Source organism: Pocillopora damicornis, chromosome 3 (genome assembly GCF_964200805.1).
Source record: "Pocillopora damicornis chromosome 3, jaPocDami1.2, whole genome shotgun sequence".
Taxonomy (NCBI): domain Eukaryota; kingdom Metazoa; phylum Cnidaria; class Anthozoa; order Scleractinia; family Pocilloporidae; genus Pocillopora; species Pocillopora damicornis.
Genome location: NC_142672.1, coordinates 2,574,242 through 2,594,887, shown reverse-complemented (window position 1 = coordinate 2,594,887; position 20,646 = coordinate 2,574,242). Strand labels below are relative to the sequence as shown.

General features: G+C 39.3%; 2 protein-coding genes across 7 annotated transcripts; one reads left to right on the top strand and one right to left on the bottom strand.

The window, feature by feature from the left end:
• Nucleotides 1-235: 235 nt before the first annotated feature.
• On the bottom strand, nt 236-6,217 carry LOC149047818 (glucose-6-phosphate exchanger SLC37A4-like). Of its 4 annotated transcripts, none has more exons than XM_089200089.1 (4): nt 6,129-6,217; nt 2,565-2,783; nt 1,800-1,870; nt 236-415 (listed from the first exon to the last, which is right to left on the bottom strand). In XM_089200089.1, exons 1-4 carry the CDS (start codon nt 6,148-6,150, stop codon nt 374-376), a joined length of 354 nt encoding a protein of 117 aa, XP_089056215.1. In that variant the 5' UTR covers nt 6,151-6,217; the 3' UTR covers nt 236-373. The 4 variants fall into 4 exon arrangements, with proteins under 4 accessions (XP_089056215.1, XP_089056213.1, XP_089056214.1 ...); XM_089200087.1 differs by lacking the exon at nt 6,129-6,217 and adding an exon at nt 3,828-4,028; XM_089200088.1 differs by lacking the exon at nt 6,129-6,217 and adding an exon at nt 3,439-3,608.
• LOC149047817 (uncharacterized) lies at nt 4,232-19,517 on the top strand. 3 transcript variants are annotated; one of them, XM_089200054.1, is made up of 11 exons: nt 4,232-4,434; nt 8,077-8,145; nt 8,596-8,646; nt 8,849-8,914; nt 9,851-9,910; nt 10,209-10,370; nt 10,825-10,902; nt 11,759-11,826; nt 12,568-12,699; nt 13,002-17,994; nt 18,536-19,517. In XM_089200054.1, the coding sequence occupies exons 3-10, from the start codon at nt 8,598-8,600 to the stop codon at nt 17,955-17,957; spliced, it is 5,571 nt and encodes a 1,856-aa protein (XP_089056180.1). In that variant the 5' UTR covers nt 4,232-4,434; nt 8,077-8,145; nt 8,596-8,597; the 3' UTR covers nt 17,958-17,994; nt 18,536-19,517. The 3 variants fall into 3 exon arrangements, with proteins under 3 accessions (XP_089056180.1, XP_089056179.1, XP_089056181.1); XM_089200053.1 differs by lacking the exon at nt 4,232-4,434 and adding an exon at nt 5,767-5,926; XM_089200055.1 differs by lacking the exons at nt 4,232-4,434; nt 8,849-8,914 and adding an exon at nt 5,775-5,926.
• Nucleotides 19,518-20,646: the final 1,129 nt, after the last annotated feature.

Genomic DNA, 20,646 nt, shown 5'->3' with positions numbered 1-20,646 from the left:
ATAGAGATTTACTAAAACTTAGTTTGATTAATAAGTTTCATGATCTTTAAGTTATAAACATATACATGTATGTATATCTCTTGGTAAGTTTTGTATAACATACCTTTTATTGAGCCAAAGTTTTAAGCCTCTGAAATTACTCCTTTTCTTAAAACCTTCACATTCAAGGTATTGAGAATTTTTTAGAATTTATGTGGACCTCAGGGTATTTAAACTGCCTCAAATTCAATTCCCAGAAATTCCCAAGAATTCCACCCTTCTTAAATTATAGGTAGTTTGTATAGCTGAGAATTCCTAGGAATTCCTAGGAATTCCAAGTCCTCACAAAACTGGAGTCTTCCTTTCCCAGAAATTCCCAGTAATTCCAAGCTTTTTAAATCAGAGTTAATTTGCATAGTTGAGAATTTTTGAGAATGTGTGTTTCCAGAAAATATCCATACCCCCACCACGGAGGGAATTTCATATAGGACCCCCCCACCCCTTCGGATTTTCCATTTTGGGGTAGCAGTGGTAGCCCCCCCACCCCTCTGGAATTTCCAAAGAATTTTCTACCACCCCCTATACCCCCTGGAAATATATTTTTTTCTCGTAGCAAACAACAAACAAGAGGGACGTGTGATTTTGTCGCGTGTATATTCGAGAGATGGCGTACACGCGCAAGGTAAACGTCGCTAACTAGCTTAAACTTAATGTTTGCTTTATTTTTAAATACAATACTTATCCTTAAACATTTAACACAGTATTCTCAGTACACGAAAGGAGAAAAAAACTGTACAAGTCGCAACAAAACACTTTTGAACTGTTAAGTTTGTACAATGTACTGAGAAAATTGCGTGCACTTGAAATGGAAACGTTCGAAATCACATTGAGCAACGTAAATTTGTACAAAATTGTGTCATAAATAAGAGAGCAAAAGAGAAAAACGAGTCAGCAGTAAGTTATTTTGAACTCATCTTTCCAAATTCCAGCCTCTAATGTAAAATTTCTTCACACAAGCATTGATTCTTGTTAACAGCGGGTCGATAATTTCGTCCGATTGTGCATAAACAAACCTTGGCTAGTTACCAGTCCCACCCGCATATATACAAAGCCCTGGATCCTAATGTTTCTCAATGTTACTATCAACTGTTTTCTACTACGGTACGACTGTACTTATCATTCATTGTAACATCGCAAGCAAGTAAGTCATAAAGAAATCGTCAAGTCTCCTACACATTATGATGCAACGGAATTAAGCTCAGTGCAGATCAAAATTAATAGATGGCTGGAGTCAATAAGGGGTAGTGAATGGTAAATTTATGCGAAACTTTGCGAGACGGCGAGACCAGCGTTTTTTTTTTTTTTTGCGAGACCGAGACAGTTATTTGTAAATTTTACGAACGCGAAACGTGTTATGACCGAGGAAAATCCCTAGGTAACCACTCCTGTTGGTTGTAATCTTTGGAGACTGGTAACGAGTAATGGCGGCTCCGTTCGAAAAACAAAGTGATTCTCTTCTTTATTTGATGTTATTTATGTTCCAAAGCGCTACAAGGATAAAAGAAAACTTTCTTTTGCTGCAGAACTGTTAGAAGCATCGTAATTTAACAACTTAAACTTCAGAACGTCCCACTAAAGTAGGTAAAAGGCGCCAATTGACATACGAAGAAAGTCGATCGACTTCCTACCCTCTGGACGAAAATTTCGCCTCTTACCCCCCATCCCCTCTGGAATTTCCTGGGACTTTGACCCCCCCACCCCTCTGGAATTTCCAATTCCCTCCGTGGTGGGGGTATGGATATTTTCTGGAAACACACAATTTCTAGGAATTCCCAGAAAACTGGGAATTCAGTTTGCAAGGGTATCTCTAAAAAACTCATAGCAACACTACCTGGGGATAAGAAAACACAAACATTAAAAATCAAAGTGTAAAAACAAATAGTGTTATGTGACAGTGTTCTCCTTTTCAGGTGATACACAGTGAAATTCACTGCCTGTTGTACATGTACCTGTTATTACAGGCTAAAATCAGTTGGAAATTGGAAGTCTAGAAAATTAAACAACAACAGCAAAAAGGTTTGCTTAGTCAGTTGAAAAATTTATCTCACCTGTTGTGACCAAAAATAAGCAAGACCACTGTATGATATACTAATTATAATAAAAATTTATATCATAATATATAGAAACATATTGTTTAGTATACCCTTGCTTGGCTTTCTTTCATCTCTTTGAGTTCTTACTCAGTTTAAAATAATATGAAAATGTCACATCACTATCATAAATGTGACTGATTTATTGCAAAAAAATTTCATGAATTTCTCACAATTTTGACCACATTATTAACCCTTATTGTTAACATTCAAATCTTCTCATTGTTCTCTTTACATTTCATCTGGTAATGACAAGGAGAATTTGGTTGACAATCAAGAGCTTCCCAAATTGGACATCATTTCCATTATTCTTACGACCTTTTCATTTGATTCATGGATGATACTGTAAGGAGAAATTAGTCATTCTTAGAGGTTAAAGAGTTATTTAAAAAATTGGTGATTCAATCTAAAACATGTAGAACAGTTTATGCTCACTATCATATTGTGTTCTTCCAATTGTCTGTATTAGAAAAAGTTGTGTCCATTCACCAACTCCAATCTTCACAAACAAAGTCAGTAGATATCCTGCACTTAAAACCCACAAAAATGGACTGTGAAGCATTGTAATAATGAAGTCCTTCTTGTCCTCTACTGTTTTGTTTTCAGTTATTGATTTCATAGTAGTTCTTTCGGTAAATTCCTCCAGTCCTATTTCTAATGGAGAATCACAAATAAGGTAGTAAGCTAAAACAGACATTGCGGCAGTACTGACTCCAGGAGTAATGAGTGCTGCTGACCAACCAAAGTTTGAAGTAAGAAATGCTGTTAACATGGGAGAAATGCTTGTTGCTAAGTTACAGCCAGCTGTAAGAAGACTCCACAGAGTACCCAGCTTAAATAGACATTCACAGATAAATAAAGAGTTTCAACTGCATATTAGCCAAATAGGTACAGGATGTAAGCAGAATCAGTATTCTACCATAAATGCAGCTGTAATCTGACTAGTTATGCTACTTGCTACAGTATCTATTCTGTGATAAACAAAATAACTGACACAAACATGAGCCCTTCTTGTTTGTATTTTGATTGAATAGTAGATAAACTTAAACAATCAGATTATTTGCTCTCCATTTTTATGCATGATAGAAATCCCTCTCTATGTAATTTTTAATTGGAAAGACAAAATGCTCATCCAGGCTATGATGTTTTCAGGGAGTTAAGGTCTGTAACGATAGATTATGTACCTCACCTTTCTCCTATTCATAAATTTGAGTATAGTTTAAGGGAAGAAAATCAGCGAGCTTGAAGCTTAAATTTCTCAAATGTGTACTATATTTCAATGTAACTAACTTATTCTTAATATATTCACCGCATTTTTTAGGCGAATACAGACGAAACATAGAGCTGAGGAAGAAGGATTTTGAAGGATTTTGGTTGTGTCACGATAAAATCTACCTAACCCCCTCCAAGGCTCTGTAGTATTCTAATGACCCCCCTCGTTTTGCAACCAGTTTTGTACAATCTCCCCTTTATACTCTGTTATCGACGACTGATCCCCCCTCCGTTTCTCCCCCTCCCAAAATTTTATCCGGGATTTCCCCCGACCTCTACCCCTGACCTCCCCCCCTTATTACAACAATGCATAAAATTGACGTCAAGATTTCCGCTCCAGTCCTGATTTCAATTTTCAGCGTTCGACTTCATTTTTGTAACTCCAACAATCAGTCAATTTGTATTTATGTTTAGTTACGTGCATACCTGATATCAATAAAGCAAACCATACAGTAAAATTAAAACATCTTTTCACAATATACATTTGCGGGCAAAATGGAGTGAGTTTATTGAAGAAATGTAGAATGGTTTCCGTGTTTACATAGCCTGATGTAAACACTTGGGAGGTTGGGAGAACACGAGATAAGCGTAGGAAACCACGACGCGAAGCGGAGTGGTTTCCAGCTTATCGAGTGTTCTCCCAACCTCCCAAGTGTTTACATCAGGCTATGTAAACACGAAAACCATTTTACATTTTTTTTATAAAATAACTAATGAAAGAGGAACGAAAACTGTGTTTACATACGCTCATGTAAAATGGTTTTATGGCCAATCAGAGCGCGCGTACTATTTTAATTATTTTATAAAATAGCGTTACGCTTTATGACGAAGATTTCCGCTTTCAGTCCCTAAAAGCTAAGTAGGGGAGCCCCCCTAAAATATTGAGAAATTTCCCTTTTGACGTTTTTTTAAAAGGTTGAAACGCCCCTCTGTTTGGGCTAGTATATTTCGATAGCTGTCGTGGGATATTTCCAAATTCATGCTGCCCATAAAGGCTAGAGAAGAAAACTAGATAGAAGTCGGAAACGCCAAGGTGAGATTTTAGTTGTGGTATATGAGAATAATCTCGCCCTCCCGATAACTCAGCGACACAAACGTAGGTACAATTACAGATGTCCGCTAATGTACATAAATTTTCTTGTTTAGCAAAATCCTTCTTTGAATGAACTCAAAAGCAGGTGAATTTTGTCAGCTTACAATATCAGCGCGGCTTTTAACTTTCTTTAGCAATGTAATTTTACTCAGACAGGAGCTCCTGACTCAGAATTTTTTATTTGTCGGCGAAGAGCCTGTCAAAATTCGCAGACGGCGGAGATGTGAAATTGGCTTCGTTAGGTTTACTCAGATCCACAATGCCACATTGAATTTAAACGGGCATAAATCTGGTCGATGAATTTACTGCAAAGAAAACTGAGTTAACATGTCCATGGTTATACAGACGATAGGTTATCACTTTACAGAGTAAAGTTCTTATTTAAATGTAGTTATATTCTATGTCAGCAGTCGTAACGCTGTAAACTACATCCAAATTTCCTCATCATAAATGGTTAGTTTGATTGTTTGTCCATATTCTACGGTTTACTGTGTCTAACGTCAGTCAGCTGAAGATATTTGGAATAACTCACGCGGTCTGGAGAAGTTAACTCCAGGTGAAGTTATAAACTCATGATCTATTTGAGCTTTACATGAAAAGACAGCAAATGGTATTGTAGCTGATGATTTCCGCTGTCTGTCCTCTACTTTGGCTTTCATTTAGTGACTCCCAAAATTATTTGTAACTCGTGCATGTTTTGTAGGTGACTAGAAGTGAGGATTTGACGATTTTTAATGGTAAAAAGGTTGCTTTTAAAGACTAGAAAAATCGGTCCAAGGTTTATCTCACAAAAACAAAATGGCTGACCTCGTTTCAATCGTTGTGAATCTCTAAAACACCAAACTAAACTGACAAAGGAACACGAGGCCAAAATAAAGTTGGGAAAGATATTCTTTGAGATAAATCCCAGACATGATTATGCTCTGTCAATGTAAATGTTTTTCCATTTAAAAGATTGTTTTCAGTCTTTTCAATAGGGGAGATGAAATTTAACTCCCGAGGGCAGCATCAATCAGTTACTGACAATCATGAACCAGCGCCTGCCTGTTTGTGCCTGTATGTGAAACTACCTTTGCCAAATACTAATCGTGGACGAAACATGAATTAAACCACCCATGTAGAAAAACTTAAACCATTTTTTACAACGTTTTCATTCGACGCAAAATGGGAGTAAACTTATTAGGACGTCCAATTTGCCGGAATATTTTCGTAACAATTATTAGGTTACGTGACCTAAGCAGTTCCGCTAAAATTAGGGGAACCCCCTCACTTGAGAGGTCAAAACTCTCGTGCGTCTGAGCGAGTTCCAGTTGTATATTTGCATAGTCTTGCAAACGGAGCTGTTGCTGTCGGTTTATTATATCAGCTTTTCTCCTTGACTCTTTGTTAAGGCTGGTAAGAAAACTTAAAAAAGAAGGTCGGAAGTACGGAGGTAAGATTTTGGTTGTTGTATATGTGATTAAATAATTTTGCCGTCCTGATGGCTCGGCGACACAAACGTAGGTATCTTTAGGCAAGTCTATAGTTGCCGTTAGATATTTCCAGAGTCCTCCAGTAGGTTACTAAAAAAGAACTCGGGAACCCCGCGGTAAGAGTTTGGCTGTAGTAGGACTAGTAATTGTGGTTGAACTCACCCTCCTTAAAACTCAGCGACATACACGTAGTTGCAGTTATAGATGTCCGCCAAGTTAAAATTAATATTACCTCGTTTGACAAAACCCTTCTTTCAATGAAGACCCCTAAAAATAGCGGAATTCTGTCAGCTTGCAATGTTGGGGCGGCCTTTAATTTTTTTTACCAGAGTATGTTTACATAGAATATTAATTATTCGGTGAAGAGTCGGGGACATCGATCGCATTCATAACTGTATCACGGTCAGGATACATTTTGCTTTACAAATGTAGTTACATCTCTTGTCATCAGTCCTAACACATCAAACATCGTGTTCATTGCACTTTTACCTACGTAAATCGTTGGAAAAATCGTCTGCGGATATTTCACAGATTACCATGGATCTAACACAAGAATAAACAGATCTAAATGCTAATTGTCAGTTCATCAAAACTGACAATTAGATTCTTGATTTGGGTAGAACTGATGGAAAACTGCCAGTAATGACACACTGTCGATGATTGCCTGTCAGCGAAACCAAGTTGTAAATTTTTCCTTGCTAATATCGCAGAAATAACTCCAAGCTAGTCCATGGGACAAAACTAAAAACTGCGTCTACATTTTACATTTATGTTCAGAAAAAGATCTGAATGTTCGAGTTTTGTGAAGGAATGGGTGACGTCATGAGTTCCGGTTTCAGTTTCTAACGGAGGGGAACCCCTTTTTCCTCACTTTCGGGGAAATTTCCCTGTTACGCTTGAGATGTTTAAAAAACTTCCGGCGCGTTTGAGAAGGTCCACTATAGTAGTGATTGAAACTGGGTCTTTTTAAGGGAAGTTCCATCGTGGACAAATCATATTCCCTTCTGTTAGTCTGTTATAGGAACAGTTTTGATTACTACATGGTTCAATAAAAGGCGAGAATCTGGTTGTAGTTTCGTAAACTTTGCCCCGTTTACTAGGGATAGAATCCTAACGAACTAGAATCAATCCATAGACTCGATTAAGCTCAACTGTTTAATTGCACTCTCCTATTCACTCAGTTACAACGGGTGTGTAAAGAGCTACTCTGAATAACTTGTAACGAAATCACTCTCTTTACTACATTCTCTACATTGTGATTGGTTGTTGCTAAGTACTGATATAAAAGGTTATTCAAGGTTGCGTCGATTATGCAAACCTTTCAATGTGCCAAAATCACAAAAGGCGGTGCTTCTAGCTCTTGATAACAAATGACAGTCTCTTTAACTTAAAAATTGTCTCTCTTGATATAATGTTTACACTTATTATCTGATATGTGTCACGCACGAAACACAAGGTTTCCGACAGTAGCAGAGGTGTTTACTACATTCGAACTCAGATGATCTTTAAACGTTGTTAAAATACAGCTGTCTACGCATTTACCTTTAAGTGATTCCAGTAACATGTGTTAAGTTGGCACAAGGTTTTGTCAGCTGTTTTTTGCATTATGTATTCTTTTGCACTATAATTATATCCGGGCTATGGGAGATGGTGTCAAATTAAGTAAATTGGCTGTTGACTTAAGCCTTGAATAAAGGGGGTAAGTTCTATTAAGGCTTTGTCAGAAAGCGAATCTTGTGATCTTTTCCCTTTTCCGGTTGAAAGGTTATCTGCCTTTCCAAGTTCAGAGCTTAAATCTGTAACCGAAGTTACCTTTACAGACTCTCGGTACCAATAGGCGCACACGCACGCATAGCGTAGCCGTTATCCAGGGGAATCGTAAAAACTCTTCCCTGGGTTATAAACAGGCACTTTCCTCAAACTGTTCTCATTTCGAACACTGTGACTGATATCGTCAGCTCTTTAAACTGTTTCTGACCCCTTTACAATGTTTTGCTGTTTCAAAAATATTGAATCTTGTGCTCTTACAATCATATTTGTCAACCTTTGGTCTGATTGTGGCTGATTGATTTTGCTGTTAAGGGCTGAAATAGCGTGTTTTTTCCTTTAGGTTGACAGGTCATGTGACTTATCTAACGCTTGTGCGCCAAGGTCGCTCTGTTTACTCTGAATAACACAGGTTGGTTGGGGCTCAAAATCAATGTTACCAATCCTGCTATAATAGCTCTAATTCTCCGAATGAACCCCTCGATTTCCTACTATCTGGGAATTTCATTTTCCGTCAAAGCCTTGAACTTTCTTCAAGAAACAGTTGTGGAATACTCAACTGTCTTGATTGTTTTCGCCCATTTATATCATTATCAGAAAAGTTATTACGAAAAATCAACTAATGACGGGTGAACGAAGAAATGGTTATGTTGAATTTTGGGCTAAAAGGGCTAATACTTAAATTAGTTAGGAATTATACATGGCTGAGGATTGGTTGTGGACTGAGGCATGCCTGCAAATCTAAGCAGGTATAAATGTTGAAAGCCCTTCCTTTTCGATTTCAGTTTAATACAACCAAAGCCGGTGAGATTGATCTCAAAATTGATATCATGAAATTTTAGAGTATTTGGTTCTTTCGCAGTGATGGCGGAAGATGGTAAGGTCAGCGTTGATGATGGGAAATCTACAGACGGTAAGAAAAAAAAAACCTTAATTACAACTAACTTTCTGTCACGGAAAATGTCACATGATTATCATTTCCAGGGTGATTAGCAAAACACATTATTTTACAGATTCGCTCAAGCATGATGAAAAATAAAAGTAAAACCACTTGTGAAAGGTCTTGTTTTTTAAGGGTAATGGTTTCACCATGAACGTGATGTTGTGTTTTCCAGCTGCAGAGGAACGTCAAGTCAGATCTGGTGACTTAAAAGTGAATTTAGCTGATGATATTCAGGCAGGTGAGTAAAGTAGTCTTACATGCAGGTTATAGTCACAACATGAATTTATGGTGTGATTCATTTCCATGTTTCAGATGCCAATTCTTGAATTGAAAGGAAACTCAGTTCCACGCCAAAACTCTTATACTAAGAAAAAAATATGGGAGTATGAAGTTATCGACTGCTTGACCTAACTCAACCTTTAGGATAGCGTATTTCTCAGACTGTATGGAATATTAAATGTGATCTCGTAAGGAACATAAAAATAAAACAGAAAAAATCAGAAAAATTGTTGTCCTTTTCGTGCCTTCGGGCATCTAACCTTATGAAAAAGGACCACCAGAACAGTCTTTTCTTCGCTTTGTCCTCAGAACCTCTCTCCAGGTAAATCAGTTCCTCTTCATCTACTTTTCCGTTGTCCATCTTAAGGTCTCTATCGTTCTTCCTCTCACCCCCGCCTCGATGGAGTCCAGCACCTGACGTTTTTGTTGATTTTGTATATATACATATATCTCTCCGTTAAACTCATTAATCAGTGTTTAAGTGTCTAATCACAAGGCATGCCGGTACCGTGGCGTGTATCTTATGTATCATATCTTATGTATGGCAGGAATCTTATTTACACGGCGTACTTTTTTAAAACCTTATTTCGCCGCTTCTACATCTTAACTTAAGTTTCGATGGGTAACATATATCAAGCACTGGAGATGGAGTTTGACTATTTTCCCAAATACTTCGATTCACGTTGTTTTGAATGAACTTATCAGTGTTTGTCTATGTTTGCTAAATGTTCCAACGTATTTGATTCTTCACTTTACTTGAGCTGGTATGGTACAATTTAGGTTTGAAACTGTTCAGTGGCTGAACTATCAAGCCACAATGCTTGGAGGCCAACAGAGAGATCAGAAAGATCCTTGTCCCCTATATACTTGTCTGATTATTTTTCTCTCGTTATAGACGTTCCGGCCGTTTTACCGTCAGATGGTACATCGCAATTTGATGATGCAACCTTAAAAGGTAATAATAACAATTAAAATAAACACAACCTATTCAATAAGGTATGGTCATCAAGTCAATTAGGGTTACGCAATCCTTTTAAGAGAGGCACACAAAGGGACCTGTACCGCTTAGTGATCATGGAACAGGAAAAATGCAGACAAATTTTGCAAGTCAACAAAATGACTTTAACGTTTGACAGCCGGTTCAAACTGCTGCTCTCCTGGATATTTTACGCATCTGTATATGTCTGGCTGCTATTTTGTGCATCTCTATTGAGTTATATTCTATATCATGCATGTTTTCTTCTTTCTGTTAGCGATGGCGGAGGTGTACTTGAAAGAAGGTGACAACGAGTACAGCAAAGGAGAAACCAACAATGCTGTACACTTTTACTCGGAGGGACTGCAAGTGAACTGCAAAGATGTCAAACTAAACGCCATACTCTATAGCAACAGAGCAGCGGCTCAGCTCCTTCTGGGTAAGAATTAATCAATCATTCCAGTTTTGTATTCATTTTGATAGAGATTGATTACAATCATCTACAGTTCGAATGGTGTGCGTGAATGAAAACTTTCGCCGTGCTTGCAGCAACCTCAAGGTAATATGGGAAGGTAGCGCTGGCATGACTGGGACAGGCTCAATGCATGGCCCCGTCACCAACATCACTCGTTCTGGCCGATTCTCTATTCGTCCGCTGGCTATTTGAAAGATGGGATAAAACCTGACACTAAAAATTGTGAACCTCAAATTAGCCAATCAGATATATGAAAATCAGACAGACCGAAATTCAGATGCTCTCGCAAGACTTTTTTGCTAATTTGGCAACTTACCCAGCACTGAGAAGACATCAGTAACTGAAACGTTTAAAGTAAACTCTAGTTCTGAAAGTTGAGAACTTGTCCTTCCGTACTCACACCAAATTATTTTGTCAGGAAATTGGGAAGAAGCTTTGGATGACGCTACAGTGTCTGCTCAATTGGCACCAACTTTCATTGAAGCAATAGAAATCGGTAAGTTCTCTGCAATTCCTGAGACATGCAGAAAATGTCTCCGAGGATGACCGAAAGATTGGACTCATCTGACCAGTTGATCATTCAGGAAAAAAGCTTGTGCTGGGGTTCCGCATTGTCTGATCTCCTTAAATCATTTCACAACCTAATTTATTGTCTTAATTTCGACTTTGCATTTGACAGATCTTCTTGCAAAAGCACAATGAAAATTCCAAATTTCTCATTTTGAAAAGTAATCCGCCTACTCTTATAGGGTTTTGGATTAAGTTGTAAGTTTTGATAGTTAATGAAAAAGCTGCTATATCATTACGTATATTATATAAACTGTGATGTTTTACAATGATTACCAGGCCTGAGAAATGTCTTACCAGCACACGTGTAACATTACGATGAGCCTTATCGCCCACGCACTTTACAACTTTTTTTTCGAGGGTCGAGGATCCTTTTTTCATTTATTAATAAAGCCGACTTTTATTGTCATAAATTAGTATTATTTTTATATAACATACAGAATAATACATGGCTGCTTAAAGAAATGGAACTTCTCTTCGAGTGTTCAACCCGATATCCTCCTCTTCCCCTGTTCTCACTCGTAAGCTATCGTGTTGATCACTCGAAGAGAAATTCCATATCTACGCGCACCAATGTATACCTCTCAATTTCTTGACCAGTCTCCATCTCACACTCGGTCTCGAGTCTGGTAACTTACTTTGACTGTGTACATTGCGAGACATCACTAAAGTTACGATTTGTAAGATTGAAATAGAAGTACAAGTTGAGGTCCTTTATTATCCGCAATGCGAAAAATGATCTTTCTTGATATCAATTTTTTTCAATTTTTTTCAATTTCTTTAAGGGGCCAGTGCATGTGTACAACAACACTTGTATCAAGAAGCCATTACCTGGTGTCAGAAAGGATTGGCAGTATCCTTTGACCAATGTAGAAAAAGCCAACTCTGCTTTGGAGATTTCTTTCATTTAATTACTCATGTAAAATAGCGAAAAGTAGGCGGTTCCCATATCTTGTTGACTCTGATAAATATACGAATTCAAGAAACCGGGCGACTTGTCATGTATATTAGACGGCCAACAACACCAGAAATCATCTTAAACAGTACTGGGTTCAAACGTTCACCTGAGTGATGCCCTTAACTATATCAGCTCTTACCATAATGCTCAGTACGAGGTGCCAAACAACTCCAAATTCCTATCAAACCTCATGCCTAAAAACAAAGTTCTATAATTCCTTTTCTCTCATGTCCTATCACTGGAGTTAAAACCGTCTGCCTGCGCCATTGGCAGTGTCATTGCCGGCTCCAGTCACCGCAAGTGTGCGGAGTCAGGTGCACATTTACATGTAAGCGTATATATTCGTTAACACAACTAATCTAGACCATGAGAATTAAGTGCACAATTTTGCACAATAATGCTGGCTGTGCTTCTTGCACTGGTAGTACTTCTGCTTCTACCACCCTCACCATTACCGGTAATAGAAGCAGTAGAGGTGGTAATAACTGTATTTGTATTACTTTCAGCTATTGTGGCCAATTTTCATTACACTGGATTGAATGCTGGCATGAACTGTGTTGAGTTTGAAATTGTAGTGTAAATAGAACTGACCTAAAACTCTTTAGAAGGTAAATTCTTTGACTCGAGCCTTTTAAGATTAACAACAACAATAAGAAGTTAATTGATTTGTGGACCGAGTGTGATAATCAACCAACTGATGGCACAGATGAAACGAGAATTAATCAGGAAATTAACACTAACCGTGACGACACCAAAGAGAAAATCGAGGTAAGAGAAAGTTTACGACTTTAAAATTAATCGAAAACCAAGAGGTAACGCGGAAAGGGACGCTTCCATGGAAGACAGACCAGCTCAATTTTTCCGTATATATATATATATATAGTAGTTAAGTGCACTATAAGGGTAACCTTCTCAGTCCATATCCAGCTGGCTTTGTTGCATAAATTGAGTAGCACCATAAGCAAGTCTGGCTCATGTAATAAGCCATCGAGAAACGTAATTAAGGAAAGATAAGCCAAGGGGATAAAAGGTAGTCAAACAATTTCAATATTTCCAATTTTAAACCTTAGGATATACAAATCAACGATCAGCTACCTCAAACGGCTGTCCAAAAGATCCTCCACTATGCAAACAATTTGCATTTTTCTATTGAAGTAGGGGACAAAGCTGGAGAAGGGAGGAGTTACTGCAATCTCGGCAATGCTTATCATAGGCTTGGAGATTTCAAAAGAGCCATCCAGTATCATGAACGTGATCTAAAAATTGCCAAAGAAGTGGGAGACAAGGCTGGAGAGGGAATCAGCTACTGCAATCTCGGCAATGCTTATCATAGCCTAGGAGATTTCAAAAGAGCCATCCAGTATCATGAACGTGATCTAAAAATTGCCAAAGAAGTGGGAGACAAGGCTGGAGAGGGAATCAGTTACTGCAATCTCGGCAATGCTTATGATAGCCTAGGAGATTTCGAAAGAGCCATCCAGTATCATGAACGTGATCTAAAAATTGCCAAAGAAGTGGGAGACAAGGCTGGAGAGGGAATCAGCTACTGCAATCTCGGCAATGCTTATGATAGCCTAGGAGATTTCGAAAGAGCCATCCAGTATCATGAAGGTGATCTAAAAATTGCCAAAGAAGTGGGAGACAAGGCTGGAGAGGGAAAGAGTTACTGCAATCTCGGCAATGCTTATCATAGGCTTGGAGATTTCAAAAGAGCCATCCAGTATCATGAACGTCATCTAAAAATTGCCAAAGAAGTGGGAGACAAGGCTGGAGAGGGAATCAGTTACTGCAATCTCGGCAATGCTTATCATAGCCTAGGAGATTTCGAAAGAGCCATCCAGTATCATGAACGTGATCTAAAAATTGCCAAAGAAGTGGGAGACAAGGCTGGAGAGGGAATGAGTTACTGCAATCTCGGCAATGCTTATGATAGCCTAGGAGATTTCGAAAGAGCCATCCAGTATCATGAACGTCATCTAAAAATTGCCAAAGAAGTGGGAGACAAGGCTGGAGAGGGAAAGAGTTACTGCAATCTCGGCAATGCTTATGATAGCCTAGGAGATTTCGAAAGAGCCATCCAGTATCATGAACGTGATCTAAAAATTGCCAAAGAAGTGGGAGACAAGGCTGGAGAGGGAAAGAGTTACGGCAATCTCGGCAATGCTTATCGTCGCCTAGGAGATTTCGAAAGAGCCATCCAGTATCATGAACGTCATCTAAAAATTGCCAAAGAAGTGGGAGACCAGGCTGGAGAGGGAAAGAGTTACGGCAATCTCGGCAATGCTTATGATAGCCTAGGAGATTTCGAAAGAGCCATCCAGTATCATGAACGTGATCTAAAAATTGCCAAAGAAGTGGGAGACAAGGCTGGAGAGGGAAAGAGTTACGGCAATCTCGGCAATGCTTATCATAGCCTAGGAGATTTCGAAAGAGCCATCCAGTATCATGAACGTGATCTAAAAATTGCCAAAGAAGTGGGAGACAAGGCTGGAGAGGGAATCAGTTACTGCAATCTCGGCAATGCTTATGATAGCCTAGGAGATTTCGAAAGAGCCATCCAGTATCATGAACGTGATCTAAAAATTGCCAAAGAAGTGGGAGACAAGGCTGGAGAGGGAAAGAGTTACTGCAATCTCGGCAATGCTTATGATAGCCTAGGAGATTTCGAAAGAGCCATCCAGTATCATGAAGGTGATCTAAAAATTGCCAAAGAAGTGGGAGACAAGGCTGGAGAGGGAAAGAGTTACTGCAATCTCGGCAATGCTTATCATAGGCTTGGAGATTTCAAAAGAGCCATCCAGTATCATGAACGTCATCTAAAAATTGCCAAAGAAGTGGGAGACAAGGCTGGAGAGGGAATCAGTTACTGCAATCTCGGCAATGCTTATCATAGCCTAGGAGATTTCGAAAGAGCCATCCAGTATCATGAACGTGATCTAAAAATTGCCAAAGAAGTGGGAGACAAGGCTGGAGAGGGAAAGAGTTACTGCAATCTCGGCAATGCTTATGATAGCCTAGGAGATTTCGAAAGAGCCATCCAGTATCATGAACGTCATCTAAAAATTGCCAAAGAAGTGGGAGACAAGGCTGGAGAGGGAAAGAGTTACGGCAATCTCGGCAATGCTTATGATAGCCTAGGAGATTTCGAAAGAGCCATCCAGTATCATGAACGTGATCTAAAAATTGCCAAAGAAGTGGGAGACAAGGCTGGAGAGGGAATCAGTTACTGCAATCTCGGCAATGCTTATCATAGCCTAGGAGATTTCGAAAGAGCCATCCAGTATCATGAACGTGATCTAAAAATTGCCAAAGAAGTGGGAGACAAGGCTGGAGAGGGAAAGAGTTACTGCAATCTCGGCAATGCTTATGATAGCCTAGGAGATTTCGAAAGAGCCATCCAGTATCATGAACGTCATCTAAAAATTGCCAAAGAAGTGGGAGACAAGGCTGGAGAGGGAAAGAGTTACTGCAATCTCGGCAATGCTTATCATAGCCTAGGAGATTTCGAAAGAGCCATCCAGTATCATGAACGTCATCTAAAAATTGCCAAAGAAGTGGGAGACAAGGCTGGAGAGGGAAAGAGTTACGGCAATCTCGGCAATGCTTATCGTCGCCTAGGAGATTTCGAAAGAGCCATCCAGTATCATGAACGTGATCTAAAAATTGCCAAAGAAGTGGGAGACAAGGCTGGAGAGGGAAAGAGTTACTGCAATCTCGGCAATGCTTATGATAGCCTAGGAGATTTCGAAAGAGCCATCCAGTATCATGAACGTGATCTAAAAATTGCCAAAGAAGTGGGAGACAAGGCTGGAGAGGGAATCAGTTACTGCAATCTCGGCAATGCTTATTATAGCCTAGGAGATTTCGAAAGAGCCATCCAGTATCATGAACGTCATCTAAAAATTGCCAAAGAAGTGGGAGACAAGGCTGGAGAGGGAAAGAGTTACTGCAATCTCGGCAATGCTTATGATAGCCTAGGAGATTTCGAAAGAGCCATCCAGTATCATGAAGGTGATCTAAAAATTGCCAAAGAAGTGGGAGACAAGGCTGGAGAGGGAAAGAGTTACGGCAATCTCGGCAATGCTTATCGTCGCCTTGGAGATTTCGAAAGAGCCATCCAGTATCATGAACGTCATCTAAAAATTGCCAAAGAAGTGGGAGACAAGGCTGGAGAGGGAAAGAGTTACGGCAATCTTGGCAATGCTTATCATAGTCTAGGAGATTTCGAAAGAGCCATCCAGTATCATGAACGTCATCTAAAAATTGCCAAAGAAGTGGGAGACAAGGCTGGAGAGGGAAAGAGTTACGGCAATCTCGGCAATGCTTATCATAGCCTAGGAGATTTCGAAAGAGCCATCCAGTATCATGAACGTGATCTAAAAATTGCCAAAGAAGTGGGAGACAAGGCTGGAGAGGGAATGAGTTACTGCAATCTCGGCAATGCTTATCGTCGCCTAGGAGATTTCGAAAGAGCCATCCAGTATCATGAACGTGATCTAAAAATTGCCAAAGAAGTGGGAGACAAGGCTGGAGAGGGAAAGAGTTACTGCAATCTCGGCAATGCTTATTGGAGGTTAGGAAATCTGGAAAGAGCCGTCAACCTGTATCGTTCTTGTGTCGTAATTTTTGACGTTATCCGAGCCAATTTGCGGTTCAGAGATGATTGGAAGATTAGCTACCGCGACATGCAAAGAACCGCATACACTTGTTTGTGGTGTCTTCACCTAAAACTAGATCAAATTTTGGATGCGCTTTTATCTGCTGAACAAGGACGTGCACAGGCTCTTAATGATCTGATTTGTTCTAGGTATACGTATGGGTCGGGAGGAACACAGCCTGGGCTTCACACTCCAGGGAATTGTGATCTTGAGGTCCTTGCAAGCTGTGCTGTTTCACATACAGTTTTCATGGCTGTAGATGATAAGGCACGCAAGATATTCTACTGGTTTATTAACAGCTTTCAAGATATTCAATTGAGAAGTACTGAGATAAGTAATTATGGCTCGTTCGAAGATGTCAATACCTTTATTGGAAGCTTAATGAACACAGTATCAAGAGCGTTTAAAAGAGGTGTTATTGAATGTGAAGATCGCTCTCTCGATGAGCCCTGCACTGAAGAATTGGTGAAGAAAAGGTCAGGTCGTGGTTATTTCTCTCCTGAAAGCTCACCGAAAGCTGCCTTGAGGATGTTGTATGACGTTATCATTGAGCCGATTGGTGATCTGATCAATGGCGATGAAATTATCTTTGTTCCCGAGGGTTCATTGTGGTCTGTCCCTTTTGCTGCATTGATGGATCCCGAGTCAAATTATTTGTGTGACTCTTTCCGAGTTCGAATGACCCCATCCCTAACTACTTTGAAGTTGATAAACGATTACCCAGACGACTTCCACAATAAGAAAAGTGCTTTACTTGTGGGTGATCCATGTTTAGAGGGGGTTCTTTACGAGGGGAGGAAGCTCGATCCACTGCCATGTGCGAGAGAAGAAGTTGAGATACTCGGAAGAATCCTTGGCGCTGATCCTCTTATTGGTGAAGAAGCAAGAAAAGATGAAGTGTTGAGGCGACTTCCCTCTGTTGCCTTGGTGCACTTTGCTGCACATGGCCGAATGGAAACAGGCGAAATTGCCTTGGCGCCACGAAGTACCTGCTCATCACTGCTCTTTGTTGAGGAGGATTTTATTCTAACAATGAAAGATGTGCTGGATGTTCGGATGCGAGCGAGGCTGGTTGTGTTAAGTTGTTGTCACAGTGGTTGTGGAGAGATTAAGGCTGAGGGAGTTGTTGGAATTGCAAGAGCGTTTTTAGGTGCCGGCGCTCGCTCTGTTCTCGTGTCGCTGTGGGCAATTGATGACAAGGCTACTCTCGAGTTTATGAAACATTTCTATGAAGAACTGGTTACTGGCAAGCTTGCAAGTGAAGCTCTTAACCAAGCTATGAAGAACATGAAAGAGTCTGAAGAGTTCAGCGATGTGAAGTACTGGGCACCCTTTGTACTCATTGGGGATGACGTCACTCTGGAATGAATTTGAAGATAGGAGTTTGGGATATTGTCAGATGGAGGTAGGCAAACATTAATTGATAATATATTTTGAATCAAGCCCGCATCATATTTGCATGAAGAGAATCAATCACGCCAAGGTATAAGTTTCTGCCATTCAAATTTTAGTGCTCCGAAAATGATCAAATTCGCGAGCGGCTAACTGCAACGGCTTTTATGTCTTCAAAGATGATTTGCTCTTAGTCACGCAATCGCAACGTATGATATGCAATGAGCAGCAAAATGATATTCTGGTTTAATGGAAGACTTTAACCAAAACTTTTCCAAGGATGTGTAATGATGAACATGATGACGTAATATCAATCTCGGAGTGTGTACAATGTATATCAAAATGAGTGAAAGGAATATTAGCTCGTTCCGCGCTGTTGCTACGCATAGCTCGTATCGTAAATGTTGATTATGAAGTTCATCACTCCTTCAATTTCTGATACTTCTACATATATCGGTGTGTTAAACAGGTTTCTTACTTCAGGAACGTATTCAACCTATGTTAAAATGAACAGTTTCTATTTTCCTTTCTGACACTTTTTATCCTGTTTGTAGAAAAGACGAGATCCTTGCTGATGGTTTTTGGCAACGATTTGAAACCAACTTCTCCGGCGACAGGAACTTCCTCGGTATTTTCGGAGATTTAGCTTGGTTTTAAAGGCATAATGTCTCAGTTTTAAAACGTCCTGATTATCTCGGCATGTAGCGATATTGTCTGTCAGTAAAAATACTCTAGTTTTTAAATTAACTCAATTTTAATTTCTTAGTGCATAGTATGAAAGACAACAGTGTGTTGCAGAATAGTCGGTAAACTATGGTAGATTTTGCTTACAATTGAATTTTAAAAAACTAATTTCCGTTTTACTGATCGCGATTGAAATAGTTAAAGTATTTTAAGAGACTCAAGAAGTAGTGGGCACTTCCTCAGTTAAAAAAATTTTGGCAAATTTTTTACATTTGTTTCTGGAATGAGTAGAAAGTTAAACTTGGAAGATTTATTCACAAAGAATTTATTTTAAAGGACCATCTACTTTATTTGTAGATTGGGAAGCAGTTTATTTCGCTAGTAGGTCGTGTTGGTGATGTTTTTCAATATGAATCTTACGAATGTTTCAGTTGCATCGTAAAATTTAATTCAATTTTAAGTTGAGATTTCCGTTCTTGGTCAATTGCAGCATCGAGGTAGTTTCTATGCAAATTGAACATTAAAGTTTGCCGTATGTTTTTATATAACTGTGAATCTATGACAATCATATTTGTCTATATACTTCATATTAACTTCATTACTGCGAAGATCGCTTTCATATTTACTATCTTTAATATAGTGTTTAGTTTTCGGTTTTTAGAAAAGAGTTTTGATATCATGTCAAGATCCTTGTGTCTTTTAAATTTGCTTGAGTTGGATTTTTCTTTCACCAAGCCCTCTCTGTAGAGACAGTTTTTGTAGCGAGTTAGGTACAGTGATTGACTTGGAAAGTTATTGTAATCCCTTTGACTTACTTTGTTATCGCGTGAAAATAAAAACTGAGTAACAGAATGTCCTTTGTTATAGATCTGGGCCCAGTTGTTCAAAAAGTGGATAACGCTGTTCAACAGATAAATCAATATCCAGCGGATAACTGTTGAGAAAACGTACTGCGCTATCCAGTGGATGGCGATTTATCCAGTGGATAACGTTATCCTACTTTTGAACAACCGGGCCTGACGATGGAACTCAGCCCCGCAACATCTTGTAACCCCGAACATGGACGGATTCGAAGCTCAAGCATTGTGATTTTGTGGTTGGATGCTGCTGTGGTTGATCATTGTTAATAACACCCTCTGCGAAATTGGAAGGAAGGAGATTCGATTCTCGAGGGGAACTCAAATCTTTTCAATCAATTTGAGTTCCCCTCGTTTAGTTCCTCTTCCCTTTGTGTCACGCTCGTTACGATTTTGGAACAGCGTTTTATTTTCTTCTTTTCTCGTGTGAGTCATTGAAGATGTCGTGAATTGTTAAAGGGAGTGTAATACATGTTTTCCTTATTCAATGTAGAAAAGTGGCATAGAAAACGAACTTGCAGTTCGTTTTGTCCATTTGACTTATTTCAGGGAAAAAAATCGGCATTTTAACTGAAATTCCACTTCCGGTGAAAACAGTAGCGAGAAGTGGTGACTTAAATAAGCGGTGGCACTAAAGTATCGCGCAACACGTATTCCACAGTGTAATTGGTCTGGCAGCTCGTGCAAATAGCAGTAGTTCTGCGGACGATGTTTTTTTTTAGAAGGGAGTGACTCGAATGCCTTAAGATTAGTATATGGCAGCGATGGGGATAATCCAGAATCTTTAGGGGAGTCTGGGCCACGTCCTTAACAATATGAGCCGCGTAGGGTTCGCCGAAACGATCCGCACGAAGACAGAACGGAACATGTTGACAGCGTTAATGGTCGTCTCGGAAACTCAGACTGGTATTTAATTTACCGTGTTATTTATTTGTATTTGGCATAAAAATCCAATAAAGCAAGGGTACAACCTAAAGGAATGCATAGAAATTTTTTAAGCTGAGCTTCCGAAGGTGTTTTATATAGTCTATCAAAAATACAATAAATATGTGGAAATGGAGAGGGTTTACGCTTCTGGGAAGGATACAGCTTGTTAAATCGTTTATTATCCCCAAAGTCTTGAG

Coding starts and splice junctions, on each gene's coding strand:
- LOC149047818 (XM_089200086.1), bottom strand. CDS start 2,901: ATGTTAACAGCATTTCTTACTTCAAACTTTGGTTGGTCAGCAGCACTC. Junction 1,871..2,564: donor TGGAAGAACACAATATGATA/GTGAGCATAAAC, acceptor TCTTATCCCCAG/GTAGTGTTGCTATGAGTTTT. Junction 416..1,799: donor TTTTCTGGGAATTCCTAGAA/ATTGTGTGTTTC, acceptor CTGGAAACACAC/ATTCTCAAAAATTCTCAACT.
- LOC149047817 (XM_089200054.1), top strand. CDS start 8,598: ATGGCGGAAGATGGTAAGGTCAGCGTTGATGATGGGAAATCTACAGAC. Junction 8,915..9,850: donor AGCTGATGATATTCAGGCAG/GTGAGTAAAGTA, acceptor CTCTCGTTATAG/ACGTTCCGGCCGTTTTACCG. Junction 10,371..10,824: donor AGCGGCTCAGCTCCTTCTGG/GTAAGAATTAAT, acceptor TTATTTTGTCAG/GAAATTGGGAAGAAGCTTTG.